The following is a 26,194-nucleotide window of genomic DNA, read 5'->3' on the forward strand; positions in this document are numbered from 1 at the left end:
GGCGTCCATTGATCACGTGATCGATTTTTATGTATTTCTGGATAAAAAAAAGTATGCTAGAAGATATAAAATAATACAATATCTTTATATAATTACATTTTTTTGGTTAGTGTTATAAATGATAAAACTTGTTCAAATAATTAAAATATGTTCCCAACTTTTGATATTTATATTTAGTATTAACCGCACTATGCATATATCTTGCTCACTCGCTCACACGGTTGTGTATGCATCCCTCTCTTTCTATCTAGTGTTGTCAGAACGAAATTTAGGATAGACGAATAAAGAAAAATAACAAACTAAAATTGAATAAAGTACTAATTGAGAAAAACGTTTAAATCATAAACTTGAAATATTTGTTAATAATATAAAAAATCACCGAGTATAATTTATTTACGATATTTATATACATTTGCATTTTCACTGATTTTTTTTGTAGTTTTCATCAAAATTTATATGTTTTCTATTTATGTAATATGATTAAAAAAAGAAAGTACAGAAGAAGCTAAAAGTAATTCTATGATACACAAGTATTATAGACACTTTATATTTAAGTTACATGATATTTTAGTTTAGGTTTTCTTACGACAATTTTAAATAAAGACTTTTTAAAGTATTTAATTTAATAAATAAATTAATATAATTGAAATAATTAATTCAATAATCATGAATATTAGACTCCAAATAAAATTACATTGAAATTCTGGGGCAAATTAGTTCCAATTTAGATGACCTTTTATACATAAACAAGAAAATGTATCAAAAAATATCCGACGAAACAAACTAGACAGTAAACAAATACTTGTCTTTTATGCTTACAATAATTCTATGTTAGGAATCATTATTATTTTTTACTAATAAATCAATTTTTATTAAACTAACTACTCAATAATTTAACTTTACCATTAAACCCTTTGCAAAAAATGGTCACCAATGAAAATATAATATTTGTTCTGACTCTTATATAATTCTACTCATTTAATTTATTATTAGTAATGCTTCTTGTTAATTAGAATGAATACTCATTTATTAATTAATAATATTTATAATTTCAGATGGGTCCATGTCCACGTCCACGAAATTATGTGAGTTTCAAATACATTCTTAAAAATATATATTTAGCAAATATTTTTGTATCGAGTTTATCATAAAATCATGTTTGTTTCTTTTATTTCAGATGAGTGTAAGTCGAGGGGGAGTGCGTGTAGTAACATCGTTATAAAATTGAAATATTGCCTGAAATGTTTTTTGTTGAATGTATATTGAAATGATTTATGTTTTAGGATGTATCTGATTTAACGGGACCAGACGTGAGTGGCATTTCGAGTTTAGATGCATCCATTCCTTATCGTAATGCATTTACACCGGTAAGGAATTGTAAATTTTTATATATTGTATATGTAAATTATAATTATTTTATTTAAATTTGTTACAGATTGGTCCTTACCCACGTCCACGAGACTATGTAAGTATCAGACACATTTCTTTAAAACATCTAACAAATATTTTTGCTTCCATTTCCAAACTAATTTATCATAAAGTCAAAATTAACAGTATTTTAATTTCAAATACGAAACATAGATTTATTAATTTAAAACTTTACCAAAATTTCTTTTTGTTTCAGGCGAGTCCAGCGGTAAGTCAACGATTGTTAACGACATTTTTAATTATTTATTTGCAACATATTTATTATTATTTATCAAAATTATAATTTTAAGCCTTGGTAGTGAATTTTTTTGTTATATTTTTTAGGAAGTGATGGATGTATCGTCTCCAGATTTGAGTGGATATTCGAGTATTGGTGAACCATCTGTTCCTAGTTTTGGTGGATATACACCACCTGTAAGATGATATATATATATATATATATATAAATATATATATACATATATATATATATATATATATATTTAAATATAATTATTATAAATAATATTTTATTATTTAGGGAGTGTGTCCTGCTAGGTCGCCTAGAAGACCACCAGTGTATCGTGTTGTGAGTAAATATTTTATTTTATATATATATATATATATATATATATATATATATATATATATATAATAAATGCAAGTCCTCATATGTTTTTCGTTGTATATGTAGAGTGCTCAAGCTCGTTACATGTTTGAGCGAACTTTGCCGACGACAATCGCGGACTCTCTCGATTGATCAAATATCATTTAAATTGATAACTTGTTATTTAATAAGCATTTTTATAAATATTGATTTTGAAAATTAATTTTGTTATAATATATTTTTCAGGATGCTCGCCTACAGGAATTGGAAGCGGTGAGTTGCAAATATGTATATATATATATATATATATATATATATATATTTATATTAAAAGATATTTGAGTCGTTACCTATATCCCTTAATACCTCTTGTGTCAACAAACGGAATTCTTCTCATCTTTTACATGACAGTTACAAAGTCATTATAAATTTCATTAAAAGTAATTCTTTACAGTGTTATATACAATATTGTACGTTATATCTTTTTTTCTGTTTCTCATTCTTTTTTTGTTTCACCCCGCAACCACTCACTCTACCGCACGTGTCGCGTAACCTTGAATTTGTGTTTCTATGCATTGCGAGCGAACATCACGCATTGTTAGAAGGGCATTATATGCTTTTTTAATTTCTCTCTTTATTAATTATTGTTAGTTTTGTTGTTCTTTTGAACAAGTTTAGTGTTTAATAAATTTTATATAATTTTTTTTTTTTTGAGTTGGTATATATAAAATGTTCTCCTTTTTACATTTTTAAATTTAATTTCAACTATTGTTATTATGTTTTTTTAGATTACTGAATGATGACGACACACATTAAGTGTCCAAACTTTTACTGAATAACTTTCTATTTTAATCTTTTGTCAACAAAACTATCAACGCACACACACACACACACATATATATATATATATATTTATATATATATATATATATATATATATATATGTATATATATAATAATTTATACATAATGTTTTTTTTGGTTTTAGGCTTTGTTTGAAGAGGCACCTCGTCGGCCGTCACCTGTAAGTTTTATAATATATATATATATATATATACCTATATATTAGGGTGGTCCTTAATATGGACATTTTCGAATTTCTTTGCTTCTAAGAGCTCAAATGCTTTCAAACTAATAAAAGAAAATCTCTCAAAAGTAAATACTTTATTAAACAATCTACATGAAATTAATTAGAGGATGAGTGATTTATAAATATTTTAAGAGTCACTATGTTTGAGTTTACAAATGCTATCACAGATGGCGCAAGAATTTACTCAATGACATATGTTAATAATAAATATACGAAACTTTTAATTGAATTGCGAACTGTATAAATATTAATATTAGAAGAAAACTTTAGAGAATATTTTTTTTTATTAATTTGGAAGCATTTGAGCTCTTGGGTGCAAAGAAATTCCAAAATGTCCATATTAAGGACCACCCAGATATAAATGTATATATATATATATTTATTTATTTATAATTATTTTTTTTTTAAATGCAGAAAGTGTGTCCTGCTGCCAAGCCAATGTCTGCTTATGTGAGTAATAATATTATTTATTATTTTATTATACATATATTATTATAATATATTTTTCAATTTCACAAATAACTCTCAACATTTACCTACACATATATCTTTCTCTGTCACACTATACAGTTGCGTATAAGTCTCTCTCTTTTACTCTTTTTGCCTTGAAATCTAAAACTATATCTTTCTCTTTCCTTCACTCGCTGCGTTATATCTTTTATCTCACTCGTGTAACGTAATAGACTTTTGAATATAGAAATGTCTTATTAAATAAATTAAAGGAACGATGAAGAAATTTCCATACTCAATATTGCCAAAAGCCATGCGGTTGCTGTGCAGTCAGGCGTATTTCTCAGGTTCTCCGATAGAAAACCTAAATTGGAAACCGCACAAATGTCAAAAAACAACATTAGATAACAGGGTCTTTCTGACTCAGCTTCATAACATACGAGTGACATTGCAGTTTGTGTGTAAAACGCCTGAATGCACAGCAAATACATGACATTTTGACAGTATTCAGTATGATTCAGTAGCATAATATATGGAACATGGCCTTGCCATAACATTCGTCTGTTGTGCGGCAGAATCGGTCCTTAAATTGATAATTTATAGTTATTAATGTATTTGTTTTTTTTTTAAATTAATTTTGTTTTTATATATTTTTCAGGATGCTCGTTTACAACAAATAAGAATGGTGGGTTGGATTTTGAAAATATATTTATGTATTTAATAATTTATGTATTATGAATTTATTTTATTTTCTAGGCTGCGTTGGAGACGACACCTCGTCGGCCGTCACCGGTAAAATTTATAAATTATATATAATATAATTATATATAATTATATATTATATATATGTATATATATATATATATTTATAATTTCTAAAACTATTTCCAGCGTGGCAGACGTATGGCTCCAAGACAGTTGCAAGCGGTGAGTTTATAATTTAAAATTTTTATTAAAAATCTTAATTAGACAAACAAAAACACCCATCAATATATATATATATATATATATATATATAATTTTTTTTCTTTGCAGGCATTTGCTGATGCTTCTGTGCCACGTGTTGAAGGATACACTCCAGTACGTATATATATGATAAATTATATTTATTAAACTTTACATCATAGATGGCGTTAGTTTTTAATACTTCTCTAAAACGACTTGATCGATTTTTTTTAGTTTTAATTTTATTCGATATTTCTGTAAAAAAAACATCTCAGAAAGGTCTCAAAATTCTTAGTTTTTTTCCGATATATAGCAACTTGAAATTTCGCACGGTGTGGCCTACAGGCAAGTTGTAATTAAAAAATTCAATTGGAAAATCTTGAGTAAATTATATGAACAGACTTAATGATTTATATATCATTTTATTCGTAATTTTATTCTGCATATTTCGTACAAACGAAGTTTTTTGTATCTTCTATTTATCCTCCATTTTTTTATAATTCTGATAGGAATCGATTGTTTACTCTTAACAAAATTGTTTTTATGATTTAACACTTGGACTTAATAATGTTTTTTTTTTATATAATGCGATACAAGAATACATACAACACTAAATTTTCACCCTCTTACCACAATCTCCTTTTTCTAAATTTATCGTATTTGCTGCAATTATGTTCAGATAATTTTGAAATTAAAATTAAAATTAAGTTTAATAATTCAGGTTTAATTATTCCCACTAAATGTTACACCTAATTTTTAATTAAAACTTTATTTTGGTTTGAATTTAAAAATTTACATTAGTCACATTTTTAATTGGCAAGTTTTGATATAACATTTTAGTATGAACTCAGTAGAATTACTTAAAGATTGCCTAACCAATGTTGAAATAATAATAACTTAAATTATATACTAAATAATAATTAGGTCTGAAAACTTACAATAATTAAAGAAAAATGTACTTATATATTAATATGTATAATTAATATGGATAAAATGGTCGTCTATATTTTAGAGATTAAATTAGCATTTTTTTTTGCACTGGTGATGAGATGAACCGAGATTCTAAACGTTTGTAAAATCTAAAATAATTATTAAATAGTGCAAAAAAAGTGTTATGTTCATATTTTAATAATAATCTTAATTTTTTTATTACAGCCTGGACCGTGTCCACGAGCACCTAGAGCTATGGTAAGTTTTTTTTATTTTATAATTAATATAAATTTGTACACGTAATAGATATGAAAAGCAATTTAAAAGGACTAAATTATTACAATATTCTTATTTTAATAAAATTCACATCATAACTAGTTAATGGTACAATTGATCTAAATGATATGAATATTTAAGTTCAAGTTTTATATTTATGTAAAAAAATTTGTCCGGGTTTCGATATTTTTATTAGTATGAACCCCACTATGCATATATCTTACTCACTCGCTCACACGGTTGTGTACGCATCGCTCTCTTTCACTCTAGTGTTGTCAGAACTAAATTTAGGATAGACGAATAAAGAAAAAACAAAAATTAATTTAAAAAGTACAAATTAGAAAAAAGACAAAATTAAATAAATATTAAGTGCTGTTATTGATATATCTATGGAAAATATTGACATTTAAGGTTTACTCTCTTGCTATCTTTTTTGCTTTATTTAAAAAACTACATTTTCTTCACATTATAATAATAAATAAATCTAATGAATAAATATTGAACAAAAACAGTCAAATACAAGTTGCTTAAATCATGCATTTATATCTAATTTAACTTTTCTTAAATTACAATATTTGTTGCAACTGCTAAATAATTTAACATCTAGTTACAATGATGAACAATAACATAAATATTAATGAAAAAGAGTACAAAATTAGAGATAGAATTTTCAATAAAATGACATTGTAGTGTGATGATTTAATATAAAATAAAAGCAAATAATAATAATAATTGAATTAAAAAATAAAGTAAATGAAATTTCTGACTAATAAAAATGATACTAGAAAAACAAATAAGTGACAAAATAAATTTAATGTGTGTGTTAATTTAAATAAATTTATATTAACACATACGTCATCTTAAAATATATTAGCGCATACATCATCACATCATAGTACATTTATAATATTATTTTTGTGTTACAACTATTATTTTAATTTATTTTAACCTTATTTTGTTTTATATTCAATTCTTCGTATTTTTTACTTACTTTTTATTATTCATTTCTTCATAGTACCTATCAATTTTGTAAATAATTCATTAAAGTCTTGATTAACAAAAATAACAATTTATAACAAAAAAAATATATATATACATTAAATCCTGTTTCGTACCTATATGACTTTCAAGTTGCATCTAAATATATTAACTATTAAAGACATTTTATGAAGTTTAATTTATTTACATACAATTTTCAATAGGTAAACATCAAATTAAAAATTAATTAATATATTAAAACTTTGATTTGTTTACAAAATTTCACAGTAAATAAACATTAACATAAATATTTTTTTAACTTATCTTAACTATTTTTTTGCAGAGGAGTCCAAGAATGGAAAGTACGAGAATTGATATGGTGAGTAAATATATTTTCAGAAATTTCATAAAAAAAAATAGTTTTTTAAATTATCTTCTTATTCATTTATTTTACTCATTACACTAACGTTCTGTGTGCCCGAGTGGTTTCCAGCTGTGACATTCAACATTAACTAGAAGTCCAGTAATCTTATATACAGATATATTAAAAAATACAGATATATTATATTATAATACGTACAGTACAATTGTTCTATATACTCGTTCTATTAATAGTTAATAATTAACTTAATTAATTATTTATTTATACAATTTTGTGAATTTTTTGCAGGCTGATGAGACAGAACCTTCGGTTCCTAGAATCACTGGATATACACCAGTAAGTACTTGACTTACTGATTACAAATATTAACTATTTAATTAATTAATAATATTTAAAAATTCAGATGGGACCATGTCCACGTCCACCAGCTTTCGTAAGTCTCTAACATAAATTTTATAAAAATGTGATATTGGTATATTTAATTAGCAACTAATTTTTATTTCTTCTGTTTCAGATGCGGGTAAGTCGAGGGGGAGTGCTTGTAGCAACATTGTAGTTTTTTTAATAATTATATATGGAATTGAATTATTGTCTCAAGGGTTGTTTGTTGAAAGTATACTGTAATGTTGTATGTTTTAGGGTGTTTCTGATGTATCTGGACCTGACGTGAGTGCAATTTCGAGTTTAGATGCATCCATACCTTATCGTAATGCATTTACACCGGTAAGAAATTATAAATGAAATTATATTGTATATATATATATATATATATATATATATATTATATATATGTAAATATATAATTATTGTTTTTGTTTTACAGATTGGACCTTATCCACGTCCACGAAATTATGTGAGTTTCAAATACATTTTTTAAAATATATATTGAACTAATATTTTTGTTTTGAGTTTATCATGAAATCAAAATTAATATTTCGTTTCTTTTGTTTCAGATGAGTGTAAGTCGAGGGGGAGTGCTTGTAGTAACATTTTGATATATACATAATATTGAAATATTTTCGAAATTTTTTTTTGTTGAAAGTATTTTATAATAATTTCTATTTTAGCCTGTTGCTGATTTACCTGTACCCGAAATGAGTGGTGTATCGACTATAGATGCATCCATACCATATCGTAGTGGATTCTCACCGGTAAGAAATTATAACATATTTATCATAAGATATATATTTTTTTCTTACTACAATACAAAAAAAATCTTAGAAAAAATCATGGAATATTATATTACTCGTAAATATAATACCCATTTGCAACACATAACGCTATATAAAATGACTAAAATTTTATTTGGAGGACAGAACAACAGCAGATGATATTTGTATTTGAATTGCATTAAATGCTTACTGTAACTTTTCACTTTATTAAGAAGTATAATTAATAACAAGGCGTCCATTGATCACTTGATCGATTTTTATGTATTTCTGGATAGGAAAAAAGTATGCTAGGAGAAATAAAACAATGCAATCTTTTTACATAATTGCATTATCTTTGGTTAGTGTTATAATTGATATAAATTGTTTAAATAATTAAAACATGTGTCATAGTTTTGATATTTATATTTAGTATTAACCGCACTATGCATATATCTCGCTCACTCGCTCACACGGTTGTGTATGCATCGCTCTCTTTCTATTTAGTGTTGTCCAAACGAAATTTAGGATAGACGAATAAAGAAAAACAAATTTAATAAAGAAATAAACAAATTAATTATTATTGTACTAACTACTTAATAATTAGACTTTTCGTTAAAATCCTCACAGAAAATTGGTTACTGATGATAATATAATATTTCTTTTGACTCTTATATAATTCTATTCATTTAAATTATAATTAGTAATGCATCTTGTTAATTAGAATAAATACTTATTTATTAATTAATAATATTTATAATTTCAGATGGGTCCATGTCCACGTCCAGCTGCTTTCGTAAGTATTTATTTTAAACTTTATATATTTATAATAGTATATAAATATGAACAGAACTATATTTTTTTCATACAATAAGTCTTATAAAGTTTCAATTTCAAATTACTTTAACATAAATATATAACAATATAATTGAGTTATCAAATTTCTTACATTAATGTTATTATATATAAATAGTAACATTTATTTTCCTTTGTTTCAGATGAGTGTAAGTCGATGGGGAGTGCTTGTAGCAACATCACAATTGTTTGGATAATAATGAATATATATTAATTTGTTGTATATTTTAGGATGTTGATGATTTATCTGCACCAGATATTAGTGGTATTTCGAGTTTAGATGCATCCATTCCATATCGTGAAGATTTTACCCCGGTAAGAAATTATAAATTAATATATAAATATATATATATATATATATATATATATAATTTATTTTTTAATTTTCAGATTGGTCCTTTCCCACGTCCACGAGACTATGTAAGTATCAAACACATTTCTTTAACAAATCTAACAAATATTTTTGCTTCCATTTCCAAAATAATTTATCATAAAATCAAAATTAATATTATTTTAAATTCTAATATAAGACATAGATTTATTAATATAAAATTTTACCAAATTTTCTTGTTGTTTCAGGCCAGTCCAGCGGTAAGTCGAGGATTGTTAACGACATTTTTAATTATTTATTTGTAACATATTTATTATAATTTATCAAAATTATAATTTTAAGTTTGGGTAGTAAATTTTTTGTTATATTTTTAGGAAGTGATGGATATATCTTCTCCAGAACTGAGTGATTATTCGAGTATTGGACAACCGTCTATTCCTAGTTTTGGTGGATATACACCGGTAATATAATAATTTTGTTAAATATATATATATATATATATATATATATATATATATACATGTATTAATATTATTTTATATTTCAGATGGCTCCTTGCCCAATTGCACAAGGCTATGTAAGTTTTCATAATAAATTTATTACTTTCTTATATATTTATATAGTTATATATATATATATATATATATATATATATATAACTAACTAACTAACTTGAGATAACTTTAACACCTTTACAAATTAATGTTCTCTTAACTCATTTGCTACACATTTTATTTAAGTCTACTAAAATTTCATTCAAAGTTAAAAACAACAGAGAAGGAAAGAATGTTAAAAGAATTAAAACAATACAAATTTTCATTTAGTTTACATTATCATTGGTTAGTGTTACAATTGATATTAATTGTTTAAATACAGATATGTCTTAGTTTTGATATATTCTTTAAGTTCGGACCCCACCATGCATATATCGTACTCGCTCGCTCACACGGTTGTGTATGCAACGCTCTCTTTCTATCTAGTGTGGTAACAATGAAATTTGATCAAAGTAGACAATAAAAAACACAATAAAAATATATAAAAAGTACAAATAAAAAAAACGATAAATAAGTAGCTTTAAAAAAAATTAAAATTAAAATTATAATTATAAAAAATATTAAGAACAGTTTCAGGAAAAAAATACTTAGAAAATATTTATTTCGTAATACTTAAAGTAAATATGGGATGAAAGAAATCTCCTTTTTTATTTGAACAGTTAATATCAATGATATTATTAGTCGATGATAATTCAAATTATATAATAATATTGTATACTATTTTATGCCTTTTAGGATTCTTATTGATTTTTTTCTCTGTTGTTTTTATATATATTTGCAATCATGTTTAACTATTTTATGACATTTTGTGTAAGTTGGTGTTGAAATAATGCATTTCTTGTATGTATGTAATATTTACAAATTTCCAATACACAATATTTGTCTATTATATTGGAAATTTCTATGGTAATTGTAAAATATAATTCTTTTATAATAAATTATTTTATATTTCAGGAAATGGAAGATTTGAGCTTTGGACAACCATCCATTCCTATGATCAGCGGATTTACACCGGTAATAAACAAATATATATATATATATATATATATATATATATATATATATATTAAATAAATGTTTTTTATTTCAGGGTCATTATATGGATGCTTCTGTTCCATTAAGGGTTCCCAAGACCCCGGTTTGTATAAATAATATATATATATATATATATATATATATATATATATTATTATATATTAGGGTGGTCCTTTATATAGACATTTCCGAATTTCCTTGGTCCCAAACGCTTCCCAAATATTTAAAAAAAATTCTCTAAAAGTTTTTGCTCTTAATATTAACATTTAGATAGTCCGCAGTTCGATTAAAAGTTTTAATTGAACCTAATTGAAACTTTTAATCGATTTGCGCACTATCTAAATGTTAATGTTAGGAGCTGAAACTTTTAGAGGATGTTCTTTTATTAATTTGGAAGCATTTGAGCCCTTGGGAGCAAAGAAATTCAAATATATGTAATATAGTATTCATATTTAATACAAATTTTATTTTTTAGCCCTTCGGAAGGTTCCCGACACAGCCACCATCCGTAAGTACTAAGTTTTATTTTTAATTTTTTTATTCATTTTAGTTAAAAATCGTTCTTAATGTAATAAATAATATTATGCAAATTTTTTGGGTTCCGTATTATTATGAAAAATTTCAAAATTTATTATTATTTTTATTTATTTTTCAAGGGATATTAAATTTATTAACCAACATTGAAATTTGGTCAGAAATCACGTTTTCGTAACTTGTATTAAATGTAGGCTCACTCGTAGCCTAATGCTAAGAGCTATGAACTTCTTGGTTTGATATCTTCGGACAACCTGATGTTAGGCAGTAGTGACGTCGGTTTTCTTTTCAAAATATATTTATCAATGTGTTGTCAAGTGAAAAGAGCTTTTATAGCATTTTTAGCAAATGTATCAGTATTACATATATCGTAATAAAAAATACATCATATTGCATATTGTAAATAGAATCACATATGGATAGAATGACTAAAAAAACAAAATTTGCGTATAATTATAATTATATATGGTATATTTTATCCACAAATAACGACATATAGAGATGAATATTGTAGTGTAATTAGAGACATTAAACGAGTGATTAGAGATGAACGGAGATAACAATATAAAGATAAAACTGAAAATAAAACGCAACTTTGTTTAAAAAGTCAGCTCAACAAATCAAAGAACTTATGATTTGATTACATTTATAATTATTTAAAAAAATGTTAAATTAATGTACATTTTAATAATGTTTTTTTTATACTCACAGGTACCAGTGGCAACACCACAGAGACCTCCAGTAAGTATTTTCAAAAATAATTAATTTAATAATAAATTATACTAGTATATATATATATATATATATATGTATGTATATATATATATAACATATATAATAAATTTAATTTTATTTAAAATTATTTTTCTTTATTTTTAGATTCAGAGATTGCGTTCGAGACGACTATCTTATGTAAGTGGAATTTTATATATATTTGTTTATTCTCTCTATTTACATATAGAATTATATATATTTATATTTAAAATATTTTTCATTTTATCAATATTGTTAAAACTAATACTTATTTTTATTCCAAAGCAAATGTACAAACAATATTTATTCTAATTATAATAATAACTAATAAATCTATTCCAAATTTCTGTATACAACTTTGCTTCCGCCGTTTTTACAATACGAATTCCCTGCAATAAAGGCGGCAGCAAAGTTGTATGTTTGAAAATGCGTTTTCAAGTATACCGAGTTGCTGTAGAGCATAATGATGTTAGACAGCATTGTTAAGAATTTAATTTTAAACAAATTCGCCGAATGCATGATTCAAATCAAAAGAATAATTTAGAAGTTACAAGCGATAAAGTAAAAATGTACACTAAGTATACTGAATTACAAAGCAAGATAACTAGAAACTATGTTCCAAATTTCTGTGTACAACTTTGCTTCCGCCGTTTTTGCAATACGAATGCCTTTCAATCAAGGCGGAAGCAAAGTTGTATGTTTGAAAATGCGTTTTTAAGTATACCTAGTTGATTTAATGATGTTAGACAACATTGTTAAAAATCTAATTTTAAATAAATTTGCCTAATACTTAATTCAAATCATAGGAATAGTTTAGAAGTTACAAGCGATAAAGTAAAAATGAATAAGAATGAATGGAATGAATTTAATTACTTAATATTTTAATTAATTACTGTAATATATACGCTTTAAAATATAGTATATTAAATATACAATAATAATTATTTATTTAATTTTTTGCAGGGTGCTGCAGCACCTCAAGAAACATCTGTAAGTATTAGTTATTTATTAGTTATTTTTAATAATAATTTAATGTATAATTTAGAATTTATAATTGAATATTAATATATATTTTTTATTTTCAGGGTTTACTTGATGTAACTCCACCGAGAGGTATTGGAAGCCCTGGATCACCTGTAAGTAATTTTATATATATATATATATATATATATATATATATATATACATATATATATATATGATGACAGTATAATTTATATCGTATCACGAATAAATTTCAAGTTATTGAATATCTAACATATTAATACAATTCAATGAGTTTATATAAAGTTTATTCTATTTTTATCCAAATTTTAGGTGATATCACCATGTCCACTTCCATCACCATTTGTAAGTATATACTTTTTTATAAATTTTATATATATTAGGTTGTCAAATATCTCCCTTCCGCTTTTTTGTATTATAAACCAAGAACAAAAAAGCGGAAGGGAGATATTTGACAACCTAATATATAAATTATCTTATATTAAAAATTTCTATATATTAACCCTAAAATCTATTTTTCATCTTTGAAATACTTATACACAATTAGTTAGCAATTTTCTACAAACTTTTAACTCTCACTTTCTAATGTAATCGTTATAATTCATATAAATCATTGTAAATCAAATAAATCATTACCATTAACAAGGACGTTTTGCAGAATCGTGCTTCATTCAACTAAATAATAACAATAAAAAATTGGCAATATTGAACAAACCTTTTAATCTCTTTTTTAATCAAAGTCAGCTACTAATTTGCCATATAAATCTAATAGTTTACAAAATTGAATGAAATGATGGCGACAAAATCTAATCAAACGTTTAAAACAATGTGACAGCAAACCGGCAAATAAAAGCCAAGAAAAAACTATTAAAACTAAAGATATTCATTTAAGTTAAAAATCATACTTTTAATTTTCACGATGCAAAAGTTTTTTATCATGATCCCAGCATTTTACAAAGACGTTTTGCAGAATCGTGTTTTATTCCGCTAGAAGAAAATAGTATAAATAAAAGGAATGATTTTTTTTATCTTTGTAAACATTATCATCTAGACTTCTTAAATTATATAAATTAATCTCTAATAATTAAAATGTTTATAAAATTTATTATAATGTATTAATTATATTCTTATAGTTGGGTGATGTTACTCCACCAAGAGGTTCTCCTGTAACTGGATCACCAGTAAGAATATATAATATATAAATATATATATATATATATATATATATATATACAAAACAATCTAACTTACTTTTATATTTAGGGTCTTGCTGCTATGACACCTTGTCCTAGGGCTTCGAGGTCACCGGTATGTATAAATTTCAATATCCTTTTTTTATTTTTTATTCAGAAATTTAATAGCAATCACAATTTTATTTAAATTTCAATATTTAAAAAATATTTATAACTTATAATTTTGTTTATCGCTAGAAAAAACCTAAAAAGTAAACTTTAAACTTTTAATTTAATGCCCATTGCGCCTGGTTTATCTGCAAACATAATTGCATTCTACATTTTCAAATATTCAATTGCAAATTTCAAATTGCTTTTAAATTTTACACAAAAAGAAATTCAAAGATGATTTAAGGAAAAAAGGGTTAGAAAACGACATGAAATTATCATAAGTATTTATTTATAATGCAAAAAATCTGCTAGATCTGAGATTTTGTCGCTTTTTTTTTACAAATTTTCAATTTTTTGCAGTATATCCCCCCAATTTTGACTTATTTCATTTTAAATTTGAGTCTTTTTGGAAAAAAACATATGTTACATACCTAACATAAAAATTTTTTTTTGGACCTGCGTTATTTAAAACATTTTATTAATTTTTAGGGTCTATTAGGAGTGTCTCCTCCTCGTGGTGTGCAAAGTCCTGGATCACCGGTATGATTATATACATATATATATATATATATATATATATATAATATTATAAATATAATATATAGTTAACTTTATAACAACTATAATAATTATTAAATATTTCTTTACAGGTAATGGGACGATGCCCGATACCACCACCACGTGTATATATATATATATATATATATATATATATATATATATATATATATATATCAGGTATCATTGTCTCTGTTTTATTTTATTTGTTTCAATCTATTCCTACGTTTAATATTGGATATGAATTTCCTCTGATTTCTATTAATTTCAATAATTTTGTTGTTGTTTGTCTTTAAAATGATTAATTTTTTTATTACATTATTTTATTATATTGTTATATTACATTATTTTATTTTATTTTATTATATTTTTTATTATATAATTAAACTTTTTTAACGTTGATCGTTTGGTTCAATTTCTTTTTTGAGCATTTTACACTCAGATTCTATGATCCATATCATTTTTTGATAACAATACTTTTTTTTCTTACTCAATAATTTATACCAAAAAGAATCGATCTTTTTATCTTCATATTTTTCTCAGTACCGGCAAGTGTGGAAATGGCTTTAAACGCTAAAGCCACTACCACACTTAACCGGCCCCATACAACTCTTGTTTACACTCTCAAATACAAAACGGCAAGTGTGACGCGGGCTTTACCATAAAGCTTGTATCACACTATGCAACTTAAAAAAATATTTTTTCACAAATAAAGAATGAAATTCGTCAAATAAAGTAAAAATGCGTATTTTGGAAAAATGGGGTGCTAAATAATAAAGTAATGGTTAAAATTATTGATTAATTAAAATTAATTGTTATATTTATTATAATGTCTTAAATATTTGTTTAAAAATTTCTTTGTTGGTATAGTAAAGAACTTTGAATTATGTGATTCAAAAATAAATAAAAATTGCGTTGTATGTTTGTACAAAATTTAATAAACTGTAATATTGTTTCTAATATTGTACTATATTTGTACTATATTTAATGTATTTCAAGTGTGGCAAAATTATTATTGACTTATTATGGATCTTTTTTTGTTATAATTTATTTTCGTTAATTAAGATATTAATATCTTGATTAAAATAAAATAAAATAATAATGGTAATATAAAATTAATAGCATAAATAAAGTTATGGATCTTGAAAAATATATATTTTTTAAATTAAAAGTTTATAAAACGGTTTTTAATACTTAAACAAATTGAACTTAAAAAATATCTATTTTTTTTTTGCAGGATTTAGCTGACATTACACCTCCAAGTAGAGATTTAAGTCTGGGCTCGGTATGTATATATATATATATATATATATATATATATAAATATATATATATATATATATATATAAAATATTAACAATAATTTTGTTTTTAGGGAATAGCCGATGTATCGTCGCCGGAATTTGCTGAAGGATCACCTGTAAGTTTTATTTAATATTTTTTTAATATATGATTAAAATGAAATTAGAATTTAACCAATATATATATATATATATATATATATATATATATATTAGTTAGATTCAAATTTTTAAATCATTTTTTTATATGTTTTATTTATATATCACTCTTCGTTTTAACAAAACTATTTTCACTTTAGAACGAGACATTTGTTATTTATTTCGCAAATATCTTTTTAACTATTTATCAGAAGCTTTTTATGTATTAGCAAAAATTGTAGAGGATTAAATACTAAACAAATTTTGTTTTTACCAAATTCTTTTATCTTCAACATTTTTTGAGTTATGACAATTTTAACACGAACTTTTGTCTGAAACATTATGCATTTTATTTACTTAACAGAATTCTCACTTGCGAGATATTTTTTCATTGTTTTGCAAATATCTTTTGATCCATTTATCAAAGCCCTTTTTGTGTATTAGCAAAAATTGTTGAGAATTGAATACCAAACAATGTTTATCTCTACCAAATTCCTGTATATTTTACCATATCCAAAATATTACATTTATAACACAGACTTTAATCTATAACGAGTTTCTATATATGTTTTATATAAAAATTCATTTTTATCCTAATTTTTTTAATATTTTTCAGTTAACTCCAGCAGGAGGAGCACAGGTATGAGTTTTTAAAATTAAAATTTATACTATTATAAATATTATTTATTTTAATATTAAATATTATTTTTTTATTAATTTATAATAAAAAAATAGGCTGTCGTACCGGCGAGTCCTCAGGAAAAGTTTTTGATGGAGGTAAATATCAAATAAATGAATAAATAAATAAATAAATATGAATATATTTTAATTATCATTATTTTTAATGCTTTTAATAATTTGCTATTAATTTCAGAATGCAGATCCGCAAACTATAAGTTTTTGCAAGAGTCCTGATGGGAAAAGTGAGTCTTTCTTTACTTGTGTACCTACCAAAATATTTTTTACTCAGAATAATTCAAATATTAATTTATTTATATATTTACTTATTTATATAGTTATCAATTTATTTATTTATTCAAATAATTTTTATTTTTAGAACGATTGACACAAATTGTAGATGACACCGGAATTTTAACATATGGCCGCGAGGTTGTGCCTCAAAGAGGTAAATATTAAATTCCAAATATTTAATATAAATACTTAAAAAATAAGTATTATGAAGGTGCATCTTCTTAGAAAATTATAAATGAAAGGTTTTGTGTGTGAAAGCACTTAAAAAAAATAGGATTTACTTGACAAAATGACTTGAAACGCCGAGACTATAAAGCGTTATTAAATCAGATTTTTTTGCAGAATAATAAAGTTCTTTTGCAGTTTTAAGTATACGTAGTTGATTTACAAAGTTTTGTTATATGGAAGTATTGAATGTTATTTAATTATGATCAAATTTCTCGAATAAATCAATACAATCGGACAAACCGTTTAAAAGTTATACAAAATGTAGTAAAGGAATATTTAAGTGAGTACTGTACTAACGACAGTACATTGGACTAAATAATTAGTATCACGTTCGTCGTAGAGCATTTTGTTGTTCACAAGATTTGTAAAGTATTTAAATTTGGATAAATGTGCCGAATAAATTATCTAAATCGGATAAACCGTTTAAAAGTTACACACAATTTAGTAAATTAATATGTAAGTGTGTACCTAATGTTTCTGTACTATAGACAGTACAGTGGGCTAAATAGTTTACATAACGTTTGTGGTACGGCAATTTGTTATTTAAGTATGTTGTAAATAATTTCATTCTGGACAAATTTGCCGAATAAATTATCTAAATCTGACATACAGTTCAAAAGTTGTACAAGATTTAGTAAATCAATATCTATCTAATATGTACCTGATGTGGCTGAACTATTTAGAGTACATTGGGCTAAATAATTAGTGCAAAGTGTGTCGTAGAGCATTTTGTTGTTCAAGAGAGTTATAGATTATTTAATTTTGGACAATTTTGCTCAATAAATTATCCAAATCGGATAAACCGTTCAAAAGTTATACAAAATTTAGTAGAACAATATCTAAGTGTGTACTTGATGTTACTGTACTATGTATAGTACATCGGGCATAATAATTAGTATTAGGTGTGTTGTAGAGCATTTTGTTGCTTATAAGAGTTATAGATTATTTAATTTCGGACAATTTTGCAAAATAAATTATTTCAATCGGACAAAGTGTTTACAAGTTACACTAAATTTAGTAAAGCATTATTTAAGTGTGTACTTGATGTGGCTGTACTATAAACAGTACATTGGGCTAAATAATTAGTGTAGAGCATTTTGTTGTTTAGAAAAGTAGTAGATAATTTAATTTTAGACAAATTTGGCACAAAAATGATTATAATCGGACAAACTATTTACAAGTTTAACATGATTTAATTAAACAATATCTAAGTGTGTACCTGATGTTACTGTGCTATACACTATACAGAAGTCTAAATAATTAGTGTAATATTTATTTTGAGGCATTTTGTTATTTCAGAACATTGTAGATAATTTAACTCTAAACAAATTTGTCAAACAAATCATTACAATCGGACAAACCGTTCAAAAGTTACAAAAGTTTTTTTAACCCAATGTCTATGTGTGTACCTGATGCTGTTGTGCTATACATACTGCATTGGGCAAAATAATTAGTATTACGTGTGTTATAGAGTATTTTGTTGTTCACAGGAATTGTAGACAATTTAATTTTAATCAAATTCTTTAAATAAATTAGTTCAATCGGACAAACCGTTCAAAAGTTATACAAGATTGAAGCAATCAAAATCTAAGAGTCTACCTGATATTTCTGTACTACATACAGTACAATGGGTCAAATAATTAGTATGATATTTGTTTTAGCGCATTTTGTTGTTTAGAAGAGCTGTACATAATATAATTTGGGACAATTTTGCCCAAAAAATTATTACAATCGGACAAACCGTTTAAAAGTAACATAAGTTTTTTAAACCAAAGTCTAAGTGTGTACCTGATGTTGCTGTACTAAACACACTACACCGGGCTAAATAATTAACGTCACATTAGCCTTAGCGCATTTTGTTATTTACAAAAGTTATAGACAATTTAATTCTAAACAAATTTGCTAAACAAATCAACCTAATCAGACAAACCATTCAAAACTTACACAAAATTTAACAAAGTAATTTCTAAATCTGTTGCATGCAATTGCCATACTATAAGCAGTACAGTAGGCTAAATAATTCTGTAATAATATATTTTTATATATTATTATTTTTAGAAATAATTCGTGACACAGTGACGTTTTCGGTGAAAACAGGACCGGACACTCAGCAAATAAAAAGTTTTTCTAATGAAATCAAGTCGCCATCTAGGGACCAGGTAAGAAATAATAAATTATTCTATCGAAAGCGTTACGAAAAGTGTGATAATTTAAAATAATTATAAATTAATATATATATATATATATTTATATATATATATATATATATATATATATATATATATATATATTTATATACAAATAATTTTAAATTAAATCTAGAACTTGAGAATGTCTAGTTACAATATGAATGATTTTTTTAGTGACATAATTAAACATTTTTTAAATTTTTTATTTAATTAACAACTTGATAGGAAGTATTTTTTATATAATTATTATTTAATAATTTTTATTATTTGTTTTCAGTGTCCGTTGGCTGGAAGGAGGAATGTAGAGGTAATTTATTATAATTTTATTGCCAACTTGATATCAAGCAACATGATACCAGATTTTTTACTTAAAGTTTTAGAACTTAAATATGATTCAAAGTAAAGATACTCTTTTGGTGGCATTGCTGCAACATATACAAATTAGATTCAAAAATATAATTAATTTTATGGGCATTAATTAGATTATTATTTTATTTAAAGTAAAAAACATGGACTAGAAAATATATAATTTTTAAACATGAGTGAAAATAATCTTTTGGGGGCATTGCTGCAACATACACAAATTGTTTTTGGTGTTAATTGTTATTAGATGAATAATAATTAGAATAATATATTAAGTAAAAACCATGTCATGGTCTAGCAAATATATCTTTAATCTTGGGTCAACTTGACATCAAACAGCATGATAAATATTTGTAACTATTTAATTTAATAAATGTTTAACTTAGTAATTATTAATTAATGAAACAAGTTATTAAATTTATTTAAAAATCAATTTGTTTTTTTTTGCAGACAAAAGCTCCTTGGGTGAGGCAACTGGTACGTAAAAATATTTAATAAATATAAATTATATATATATATATATATATATATATATATATTAAACACACTTTTAATTATTACAGACAATTTTACACACACAGAAAATAACCTTGAAAAATATCATTTGCTTAATAAATTTTTATAAAAATGATTTTTTTGACATTAAATTCAAGAACAGTCAGATTTTTTTAATTTCTTAAATTTATTATTATTTTATTTTATTACTGATGACACACAAAAATATAAAAATAAATTGAAATTTTATAGTTTTTTAGTATTTTTTTTATACAATATTAACAAGTATTTTTTTTATTTCAGAAATTCGATGATCCCAGCATGGTAATATTTACTTATATATTTTAAATATAAATTTAATTTCATATTTATTATGAATATAATATTATTTAGCAAATTAAAAATATATAAATAAAAATGTTAATGATTTTGCGACGAGCCGCCCGTCTATTAGGACCAGACCGACAGTTGGTGTCAAAATTATTACATTTTCTTATTATATATTATAAATTCTTCATAATTAATTTTATACTTGTATATTTGATTTTATATATATATATATATATATATATATATATTACTTATTTATGTATAAATTTTTATTTTTTAGCAGGAAGAAACGCAAACCCAAACGACGGTGAGTTATTTTTTTGTTTATTATAAATTTATTTCATATACGTCTATACAAATAGATAGACATTTTCATAGTGATCAAAATATTGTTAAAAAAAGTTTTGAATTAAAGGTAATATATTATTAGTAAATTAAATATCAATAAGAAATATATAACAATCATATCGTCATAATATTTTTAAAAAATTTTAAACATGTTTTATTAAAATCTTATAAATTTTGCTTGATAATTAAATAAGTTATTTATGTATTTATTAATAATTTATTATTTTAAATTTATTATTTACCTATATTTATAATTATTTAATTTACATTTTATTGTTCAAATATCATTTTATTTATTTTTACTTATATTTATAAGAGAGAATTGCACTAACACCTCGTTAAGACGATTTTTTAGAAATGTTTCTAAAAAGGCGTCTTAAATGGGATAAAGATATATATATATATATATATATATATATACTCGTATATATATATTTACATATAATTATTACAAATAATATTTTATTATTTAGGAAGCGTGTCCTGCTGGGTCGTCTGGAAGACCACCAGTGTCTCGTTTTGTGAGTAAATAATTTATTTTATATATTATATATATATATAATAACTGCTAGTCCTCATATGTTTTTCGTTGTATATGTAGAGTGCTCAAGAACATTACATGTTTGAGCGAACTTTGCGACGACAATTGCGGACTCTCTCGATAGATCAAATATCATTTAAATTGATAACTTGTTATTTAATAAGCATATTTATAAATATTTATTTTAAAAATTAATTTTGTTATAATATATTTTTCAGGATGCTCGCCTAAAGGAATTGGAAGCGGTGAGTTGTAATATATATATATATATATATATATATATATATATATATATATATATACATTGAAAGATAGTTGAGTCGTTACCTATATCCCTTAATACCTCTTGAGTCAACAAACGGAATTCCTCTCATCTTTTATATGACAGTTAAAAAGTCATTATAAATTTTATTAAACGTAATTCTTTACAGTGGTATATACAGTATTGTACGTTATATCTTTTTCTCTGTTTCTCACTCTTTTTTTGTTTTGCCCCGCAACCACTCACTCTACCGCACGTGTCGAGTAACCTTGAATTTGTGTTACTATGCATAAAAGGACATTATATGCTTTTTTAATTTCTCTCTTTATTAATTATTGTTAGTTATGTTGTTCTTTTGCACAAGTTTAGTGTTTAATAAATTTTATATAATTTTTTTTTGAGTTGGTATGTATAAAATTTTCTCCTTTTTATGTTTTTAAATTCAATTTCAACTATTGTTATTATGTTTTTTTAAATTACTGAAAGATGACGACACACATTAAGTGTCCAAACGTTTACTAGAATAAAGAGTTTTTCTATTTTAACCTTTCGTCAACAAAACTCAATACACACACACACATATATATATATATATATATATTATAATTTATACATAATGTTTTTTTTGGTTTTAGGCTTTGTTTGAAGATGCACCTCGCCGGCCGTCACCTGTAAGTTTTATAATTTATATATATATATATATATATATATATATATATATATTAGGGTGGTCCTTAATATGGACACTTTCAAATTTCTTTGCTTCCAAGAGCTCAAATGCTTTCAAATTTAAAGTTTAACTTTGTTAAACGATCCACATGGATTTAATTAGAGGATGAGTGATTTATAAATAATTCAAGTGTCACTATATTTGAGTTTACAAATGCTATCACAGATGGCGCAAGAATTTACTCAATGACATATGTTAATAATAAATATACGAAACTTTTGATTGAATTGCGAACTGTATAAATGTTAATATTAGAAGAAAACTTTAGAGAATATTTTTTTATTAATTTGCAAGCATTTGAAATCTTGGGTGCAAAGAAATTCGAAAATGTCCATATTAAGGACTACCCGGATATAAAATATATATATATATATATATATATATATATTTATTTATTTATAATTACATTTTTTTTTAAATAAAGGAAGCGTGTCCTGCTGCCAAGCCAATGTCTGATTATGTGAGTAATAATATTATTTATTATTTTATTATACATATATTATTATACATATATTATTATATTTTTTTCAATTCCACAAATAACATCTCAACATTTACCTACACATATCTTTCTCTAACACTTGCGTATAAGTCTCTCTCTTTTACTTTTTCTGCCTTGAAATTCAGTATGATTTAGTAGCATAATGTATGGAACGTGGCCTTGCCATAACATTTGCCTGTTGTGCGGCAAAATCGGCCCTTAAATTGATAATTTATAGTTATTAATTTATTTGTTTTTTTTTTAAATAAATTTTGATTTTATATATTTTTCAGGAGGCTCGTTTTCAACAAATAAGGATGGTGAGTTGGATTTTGAAAATATATTTATGTATTTAATAATTTATATATTATGAATTTATTTTATTTTCTAGGCTGCGTTGGGGACACCTGGTCAGAAGTCACCGGTAAAATTTATAAATTATATATTATATAATTATATATAATTATATTAAGACGATCTATTTCAAAACGGCGTTATGCGTGAAATCGTCTTAACGGGGTTCTACTGTATTTAATTAGTAATTTTGTAAGATTATATGTAGTTATGAAAATATATTATCTAAAATGTTTGATTTTCTTGTTCTAGGCTGTCACACCTTTTGTAGAAAAATGTCCGGTAAGTAATAATATATATATATATATATATATATATATATATATATATATATATATATATATATATATATAATTTTAATAAAAACAATAATTTTTTTTTCAAAATGTATTATAACATTCATTAATTTGAGCTAGAGTTTTAGCGTTCATTTAATGAAAAATTTAGTATAATATCCATTTACGTTTCGGCTAGAGTTCAGACCTTCAAAACATATTTATGACTTAGTCAAAAATATATTTTATACGTGTATATTTTGTTCTCATTTCATTTATTCAATTTAGATTGACCTTTATTTTGTACTCTTTCTTATATTTATGTTATTATTCACCTATGTTACTAGATGTTATATCATTTAGCTGTGTTAACACATATTGTAATTTAAAAAAAATCATTCAATTTTATCAGACTCATTTTTTCTATATTATATTAAATAAATCTTATCTTGACTTATACCTAATGGTAAATTTACGTGCTACGACTACGATAGAATTACCTTTTTCTAGATTTGCACTTTTGTTTTTTAATTTTTGTTATTTTCTTTGTTCGTCTATCCTAAATTTCGTTCTGACAACACTAGATAGAAAGAGAGCGCTGCATGCACAACCGTGTGAGCGAGCGAGCGAGATGTATGCATAGTGCTATCCATACTAAATATAAAAATCAAAACTAGGACACATATTTTAATCATTTAAACAATTTAGATCAATTCTAACAATAACCAAAGATAATGTGATTGCGTAAGAATATTATATTGTTATATATTTTTGAACATACTTTTTTCTTATCTTTCTGTTGTTTTGTACACCGAATAAGATTTTTGAAAATTTAAATAATGTAACGTTTTAATATTGTAATAAATTATAATTTCTTACCGGTGAGAATGCACTACGATAAGGTATGGGTGCATCTATAGTTGAAACACCACTCATTTCTAGTGCAGATAAATCACCAACACCCTAAAATAGGAAACATTTTAATATATTTTAATATTATATAAAGTTGTCAAATATCTCCCTTCCGCCTTTTTGTATTATAAACCAAGAGCAAAAAAGCGGAAGGAAGATATTTGACAACCTAATATATAATTTGTGCTACAAGCACTCCCCTTCGACTTACACTTATCTGAAACAAAAGAAATCTAAGTTACTAATTAAATATACTAATATCACATTTTTATAAAATTTATGTAAAAGACTTACAAAAGCAGCGATCTATTTATACTTAGTATAGTGTTTGCGATCTATTCATACTTTTATCTATGAGAATATATATTTTAAATTTTTTAATTAATTTTTTCAGTATAATATTTTTATATAATTTTTTTTTATTAATATTTTGCAGAGATCTCCAGCGTCCAGAGGTGGCAGTGATTATCCCAGAAACGGATGCCCGGTAATAAATTTTTTTTATATATATATATATATATATATATACTAGCAAACCCGGCAAACACTGTTCTGCCCTTAATTAATTAATAGAAATAATTTTGTAGAAATAAGGTAAAAATTTAAGATTGTATATGGTTAGTTCAAATATTGCATCAAATAAAAATAAAACTAGAGGTATCGACCGATTCTCAGTACAAAATTTTCTTAATATAATATTTGCTGTAGTAACTGTTTCTCGACTGTAGTATTGCATTTTTCAAAAAACAATAAATTGATCATTTTGTCACAGATATTGGGATTTGTTTTAGTGTTATCTGCTCTCAGCAAATACTCAATTTTCTTACTATTTCTATAAAACTCTCTCACTATAATGCACGAACTATGAACGTTATCATTTAAAAAAAAAAAAATACATGTTTATGAAAATATATTTGTGCTTTAGTTGAACATATAAATTATACGTGTTCGTGTTTTGTTCTCATTTCATTTATTCAAATCAATCGGGTTTATCTTTTCTATATCATATATTTATATAAATTTTATCTAGATTTCAACCTATGGGTAAATATACGTGCTACAGTTAGTGGCGCCTCTATAGATTAATTGCGGGA

General features: G+C 24.3%; 1 protein-coding gene across 1 annotated transcript in view; it reads left to right on the plus strand.

The window, feature by feature from the left end:
- The window catches only part of LOC113378516 (nascent polypeptide-associated complex subunit alpha, muscle-specific form-like), a 109,500-nt gene that overhangs the window by 72,386 nt on the left and 10,920 nt on the right, over nt 1-26,194 (plus strand). The window contains exons 104-159 of the mRNA XM_026619058.1: nt 1,056-1,085; nt 1,178-1,183; nt 1,284-1,367; nt 1,436-1,465; nt 1,625-1,636; nt 1,753-1,842; nt 1,949-1,996; nt 2,261-2,287; nt 4,213-4,239; nt 4,311-4,346; nt 4,446-4,481; nt 5,655-5,687; nt 7,027-7,062; nt 7,354-7,401; nt 7,469-7,498; nt 7,580-7,585; nt 7,705-7,788; nt 7,889-7,918; nt 8,019-8,024; nt 8,133-8,216; nt 8,980-9,009; nt 9,212-9,217; nt 9,300-9,383; nt 9,648-9,659; nt 9,774-9,860; nt 9,947-9,976; nt 10,908-10,967; nt 11,044-11,091; nt 11,464-11,496; nt 12,234-12,263; nt 12,402-12,434; nt 13,239-13,265; nt 13,361-13,411; nt 13,593-13,625; nt 14,414-14,461; nt 14,544-14,588; nt 15,113-15,163; nt 15,274-15,306; nt 16,419-16,466; nt 16,557-16,601; nt 17,237-17,260; nt 17,356-17,397; nt 17,495-17,543; nt 17,678-17,746; nt 19,879-19,979; nt 20,287-20,316; nt 20,823-20,837; nt 21,171-21,191; nt 21,478-21,504; nt 22,019-22,066; nt 22,305-22,331; nt 22,984-23,019; nt 23,853-23,879; nt 23,951-23,983; nt 24,166-24,195; nt 25,537-25,587. Coding sequence (XP_026474843.1) covers nt 1,056-1,085; nt 1,178-1,183; nt 1,284-1,367; nt 1,436-1,465; nt 1,625-1,636; nt 1,753-1,842; nt 1,949-1,996; nt 2,261-2,287; nt 4,213-4,239; nt 4,311-4,346; nt 4,446-4,481; nt 5,655-5,687; nt 7,027-7,062; nt 7,354-7,401; nt 7,469-7,498; nt 7,580-7,585; nt 7,705-7,788; nt 7,889-7,918; nt 8,019-8,024; nt 8,133-8,216; nt 8,980-9,009; nt 9,212-9,217; nt 9,300-9,383; nt 9,648-9,659; nt 9,774-9,860; nt 9,947-9,976; nt 10,908-10,967; nt 11,044-11,091; nt 11,464-11,496; nt 12,234-12,263; nt 12,402-12,434; nt 13,239-13,265; nt 13,361-13,411; nt 13,593-13,625; nt 14,414-14,461; nt 14,544-14,588; nt 15,113-15,163; nt 15,274-15,306; nt 16,419-16,466; nt 16,557-16,601; nt 17,237-17,260; nt 17,356-17,397; nt 17,495-17,543; nt 17,678-17,746; nt 19,879-19,979; nt 20,287-20,316; nt 20,823-20,837; nt 21,171-21,191; nt 21,478-21,504; nt 22,019-22,066; nt 22,305-22,331; nt 22,984-23,019; nt 23,853-23,879; nt 23,951-23,983; nt 24,166-24,195; nt 25,537-25,587 — 2,247 coding nt within the window. The remainder of the gene's footprint in view (nt 1-1,055; nt 1,086-1,177; nt 1,184-1,283; nt 1,368-1,435; nt 1,466-1,624; nt 1,637-1,752; nt 1,843-1,948; nt 1,997-2,260; nt 2,288-4,212; nt 4,240-4,310; nt 4,347-4,445; nt 4,482-5,654; nt 5,688-7,026; nt 7,063-7,353; nt 7,402-7,468; nt 7,499-7,579; nt 7,586-7,704; nt 7,789-7,888; nt 7,919-8,018; nt 8,025-8,132; nt 8,217-8,979; nt 9,010-9,211; nt 9,218-9,299; nt 9,384-9,647; nt 9,660-9,773; nt 9,861-9,946; nt 9,977-10,907; nt 10,968-11,043; nt 11,092-11,463; nt 11,497-12,233; nt 12,264-12,401; nt 12,435-13,238; nt 13,266-13,360; nt 13,412-13,592; nt 13,626-14,413; nt 14,462-14,543; nt 14,589-15,112; nt 15,164-15,273; nt 15,307-16,418; nt 16,467-16,556; nt 16,602-17,236; nt 17,261-17,355; nt 17,398-17,494; nt 17,544-17,677; nt 17,747-19,878; nt 19,980-20,286; nt 20,317-20,822; nt 20,838-21,170; nt 21,192-21,477; nt 21,505-22,018; nt 22,067-22,304; nt 22,332-22,983; nt 23,020-23,852; nt 23,880-23,950; nt 23,984-24,165; nt 24,196-25,536; nt 25,588-26,194) is intronic.

This window comes from Ctenocephalides felis, unplaced genomic scaffold (assembly GCF_003426905.1).
Source record: "Ctenocephalides felis isolate EL2017-DRISC unplaced genomic scaffold, ASM342690v1 CF-g0.4_SCAFFOLD_01886, whole genome shotgun sequence".
NCBI classification, from domain to species: domain Eukaryota; kingdom Metazoa; phylum Arthropoda; class Insecta; order Siphonaptera; family Pulicidae; genus Ctenocephalides; species Ctenocephalides felis.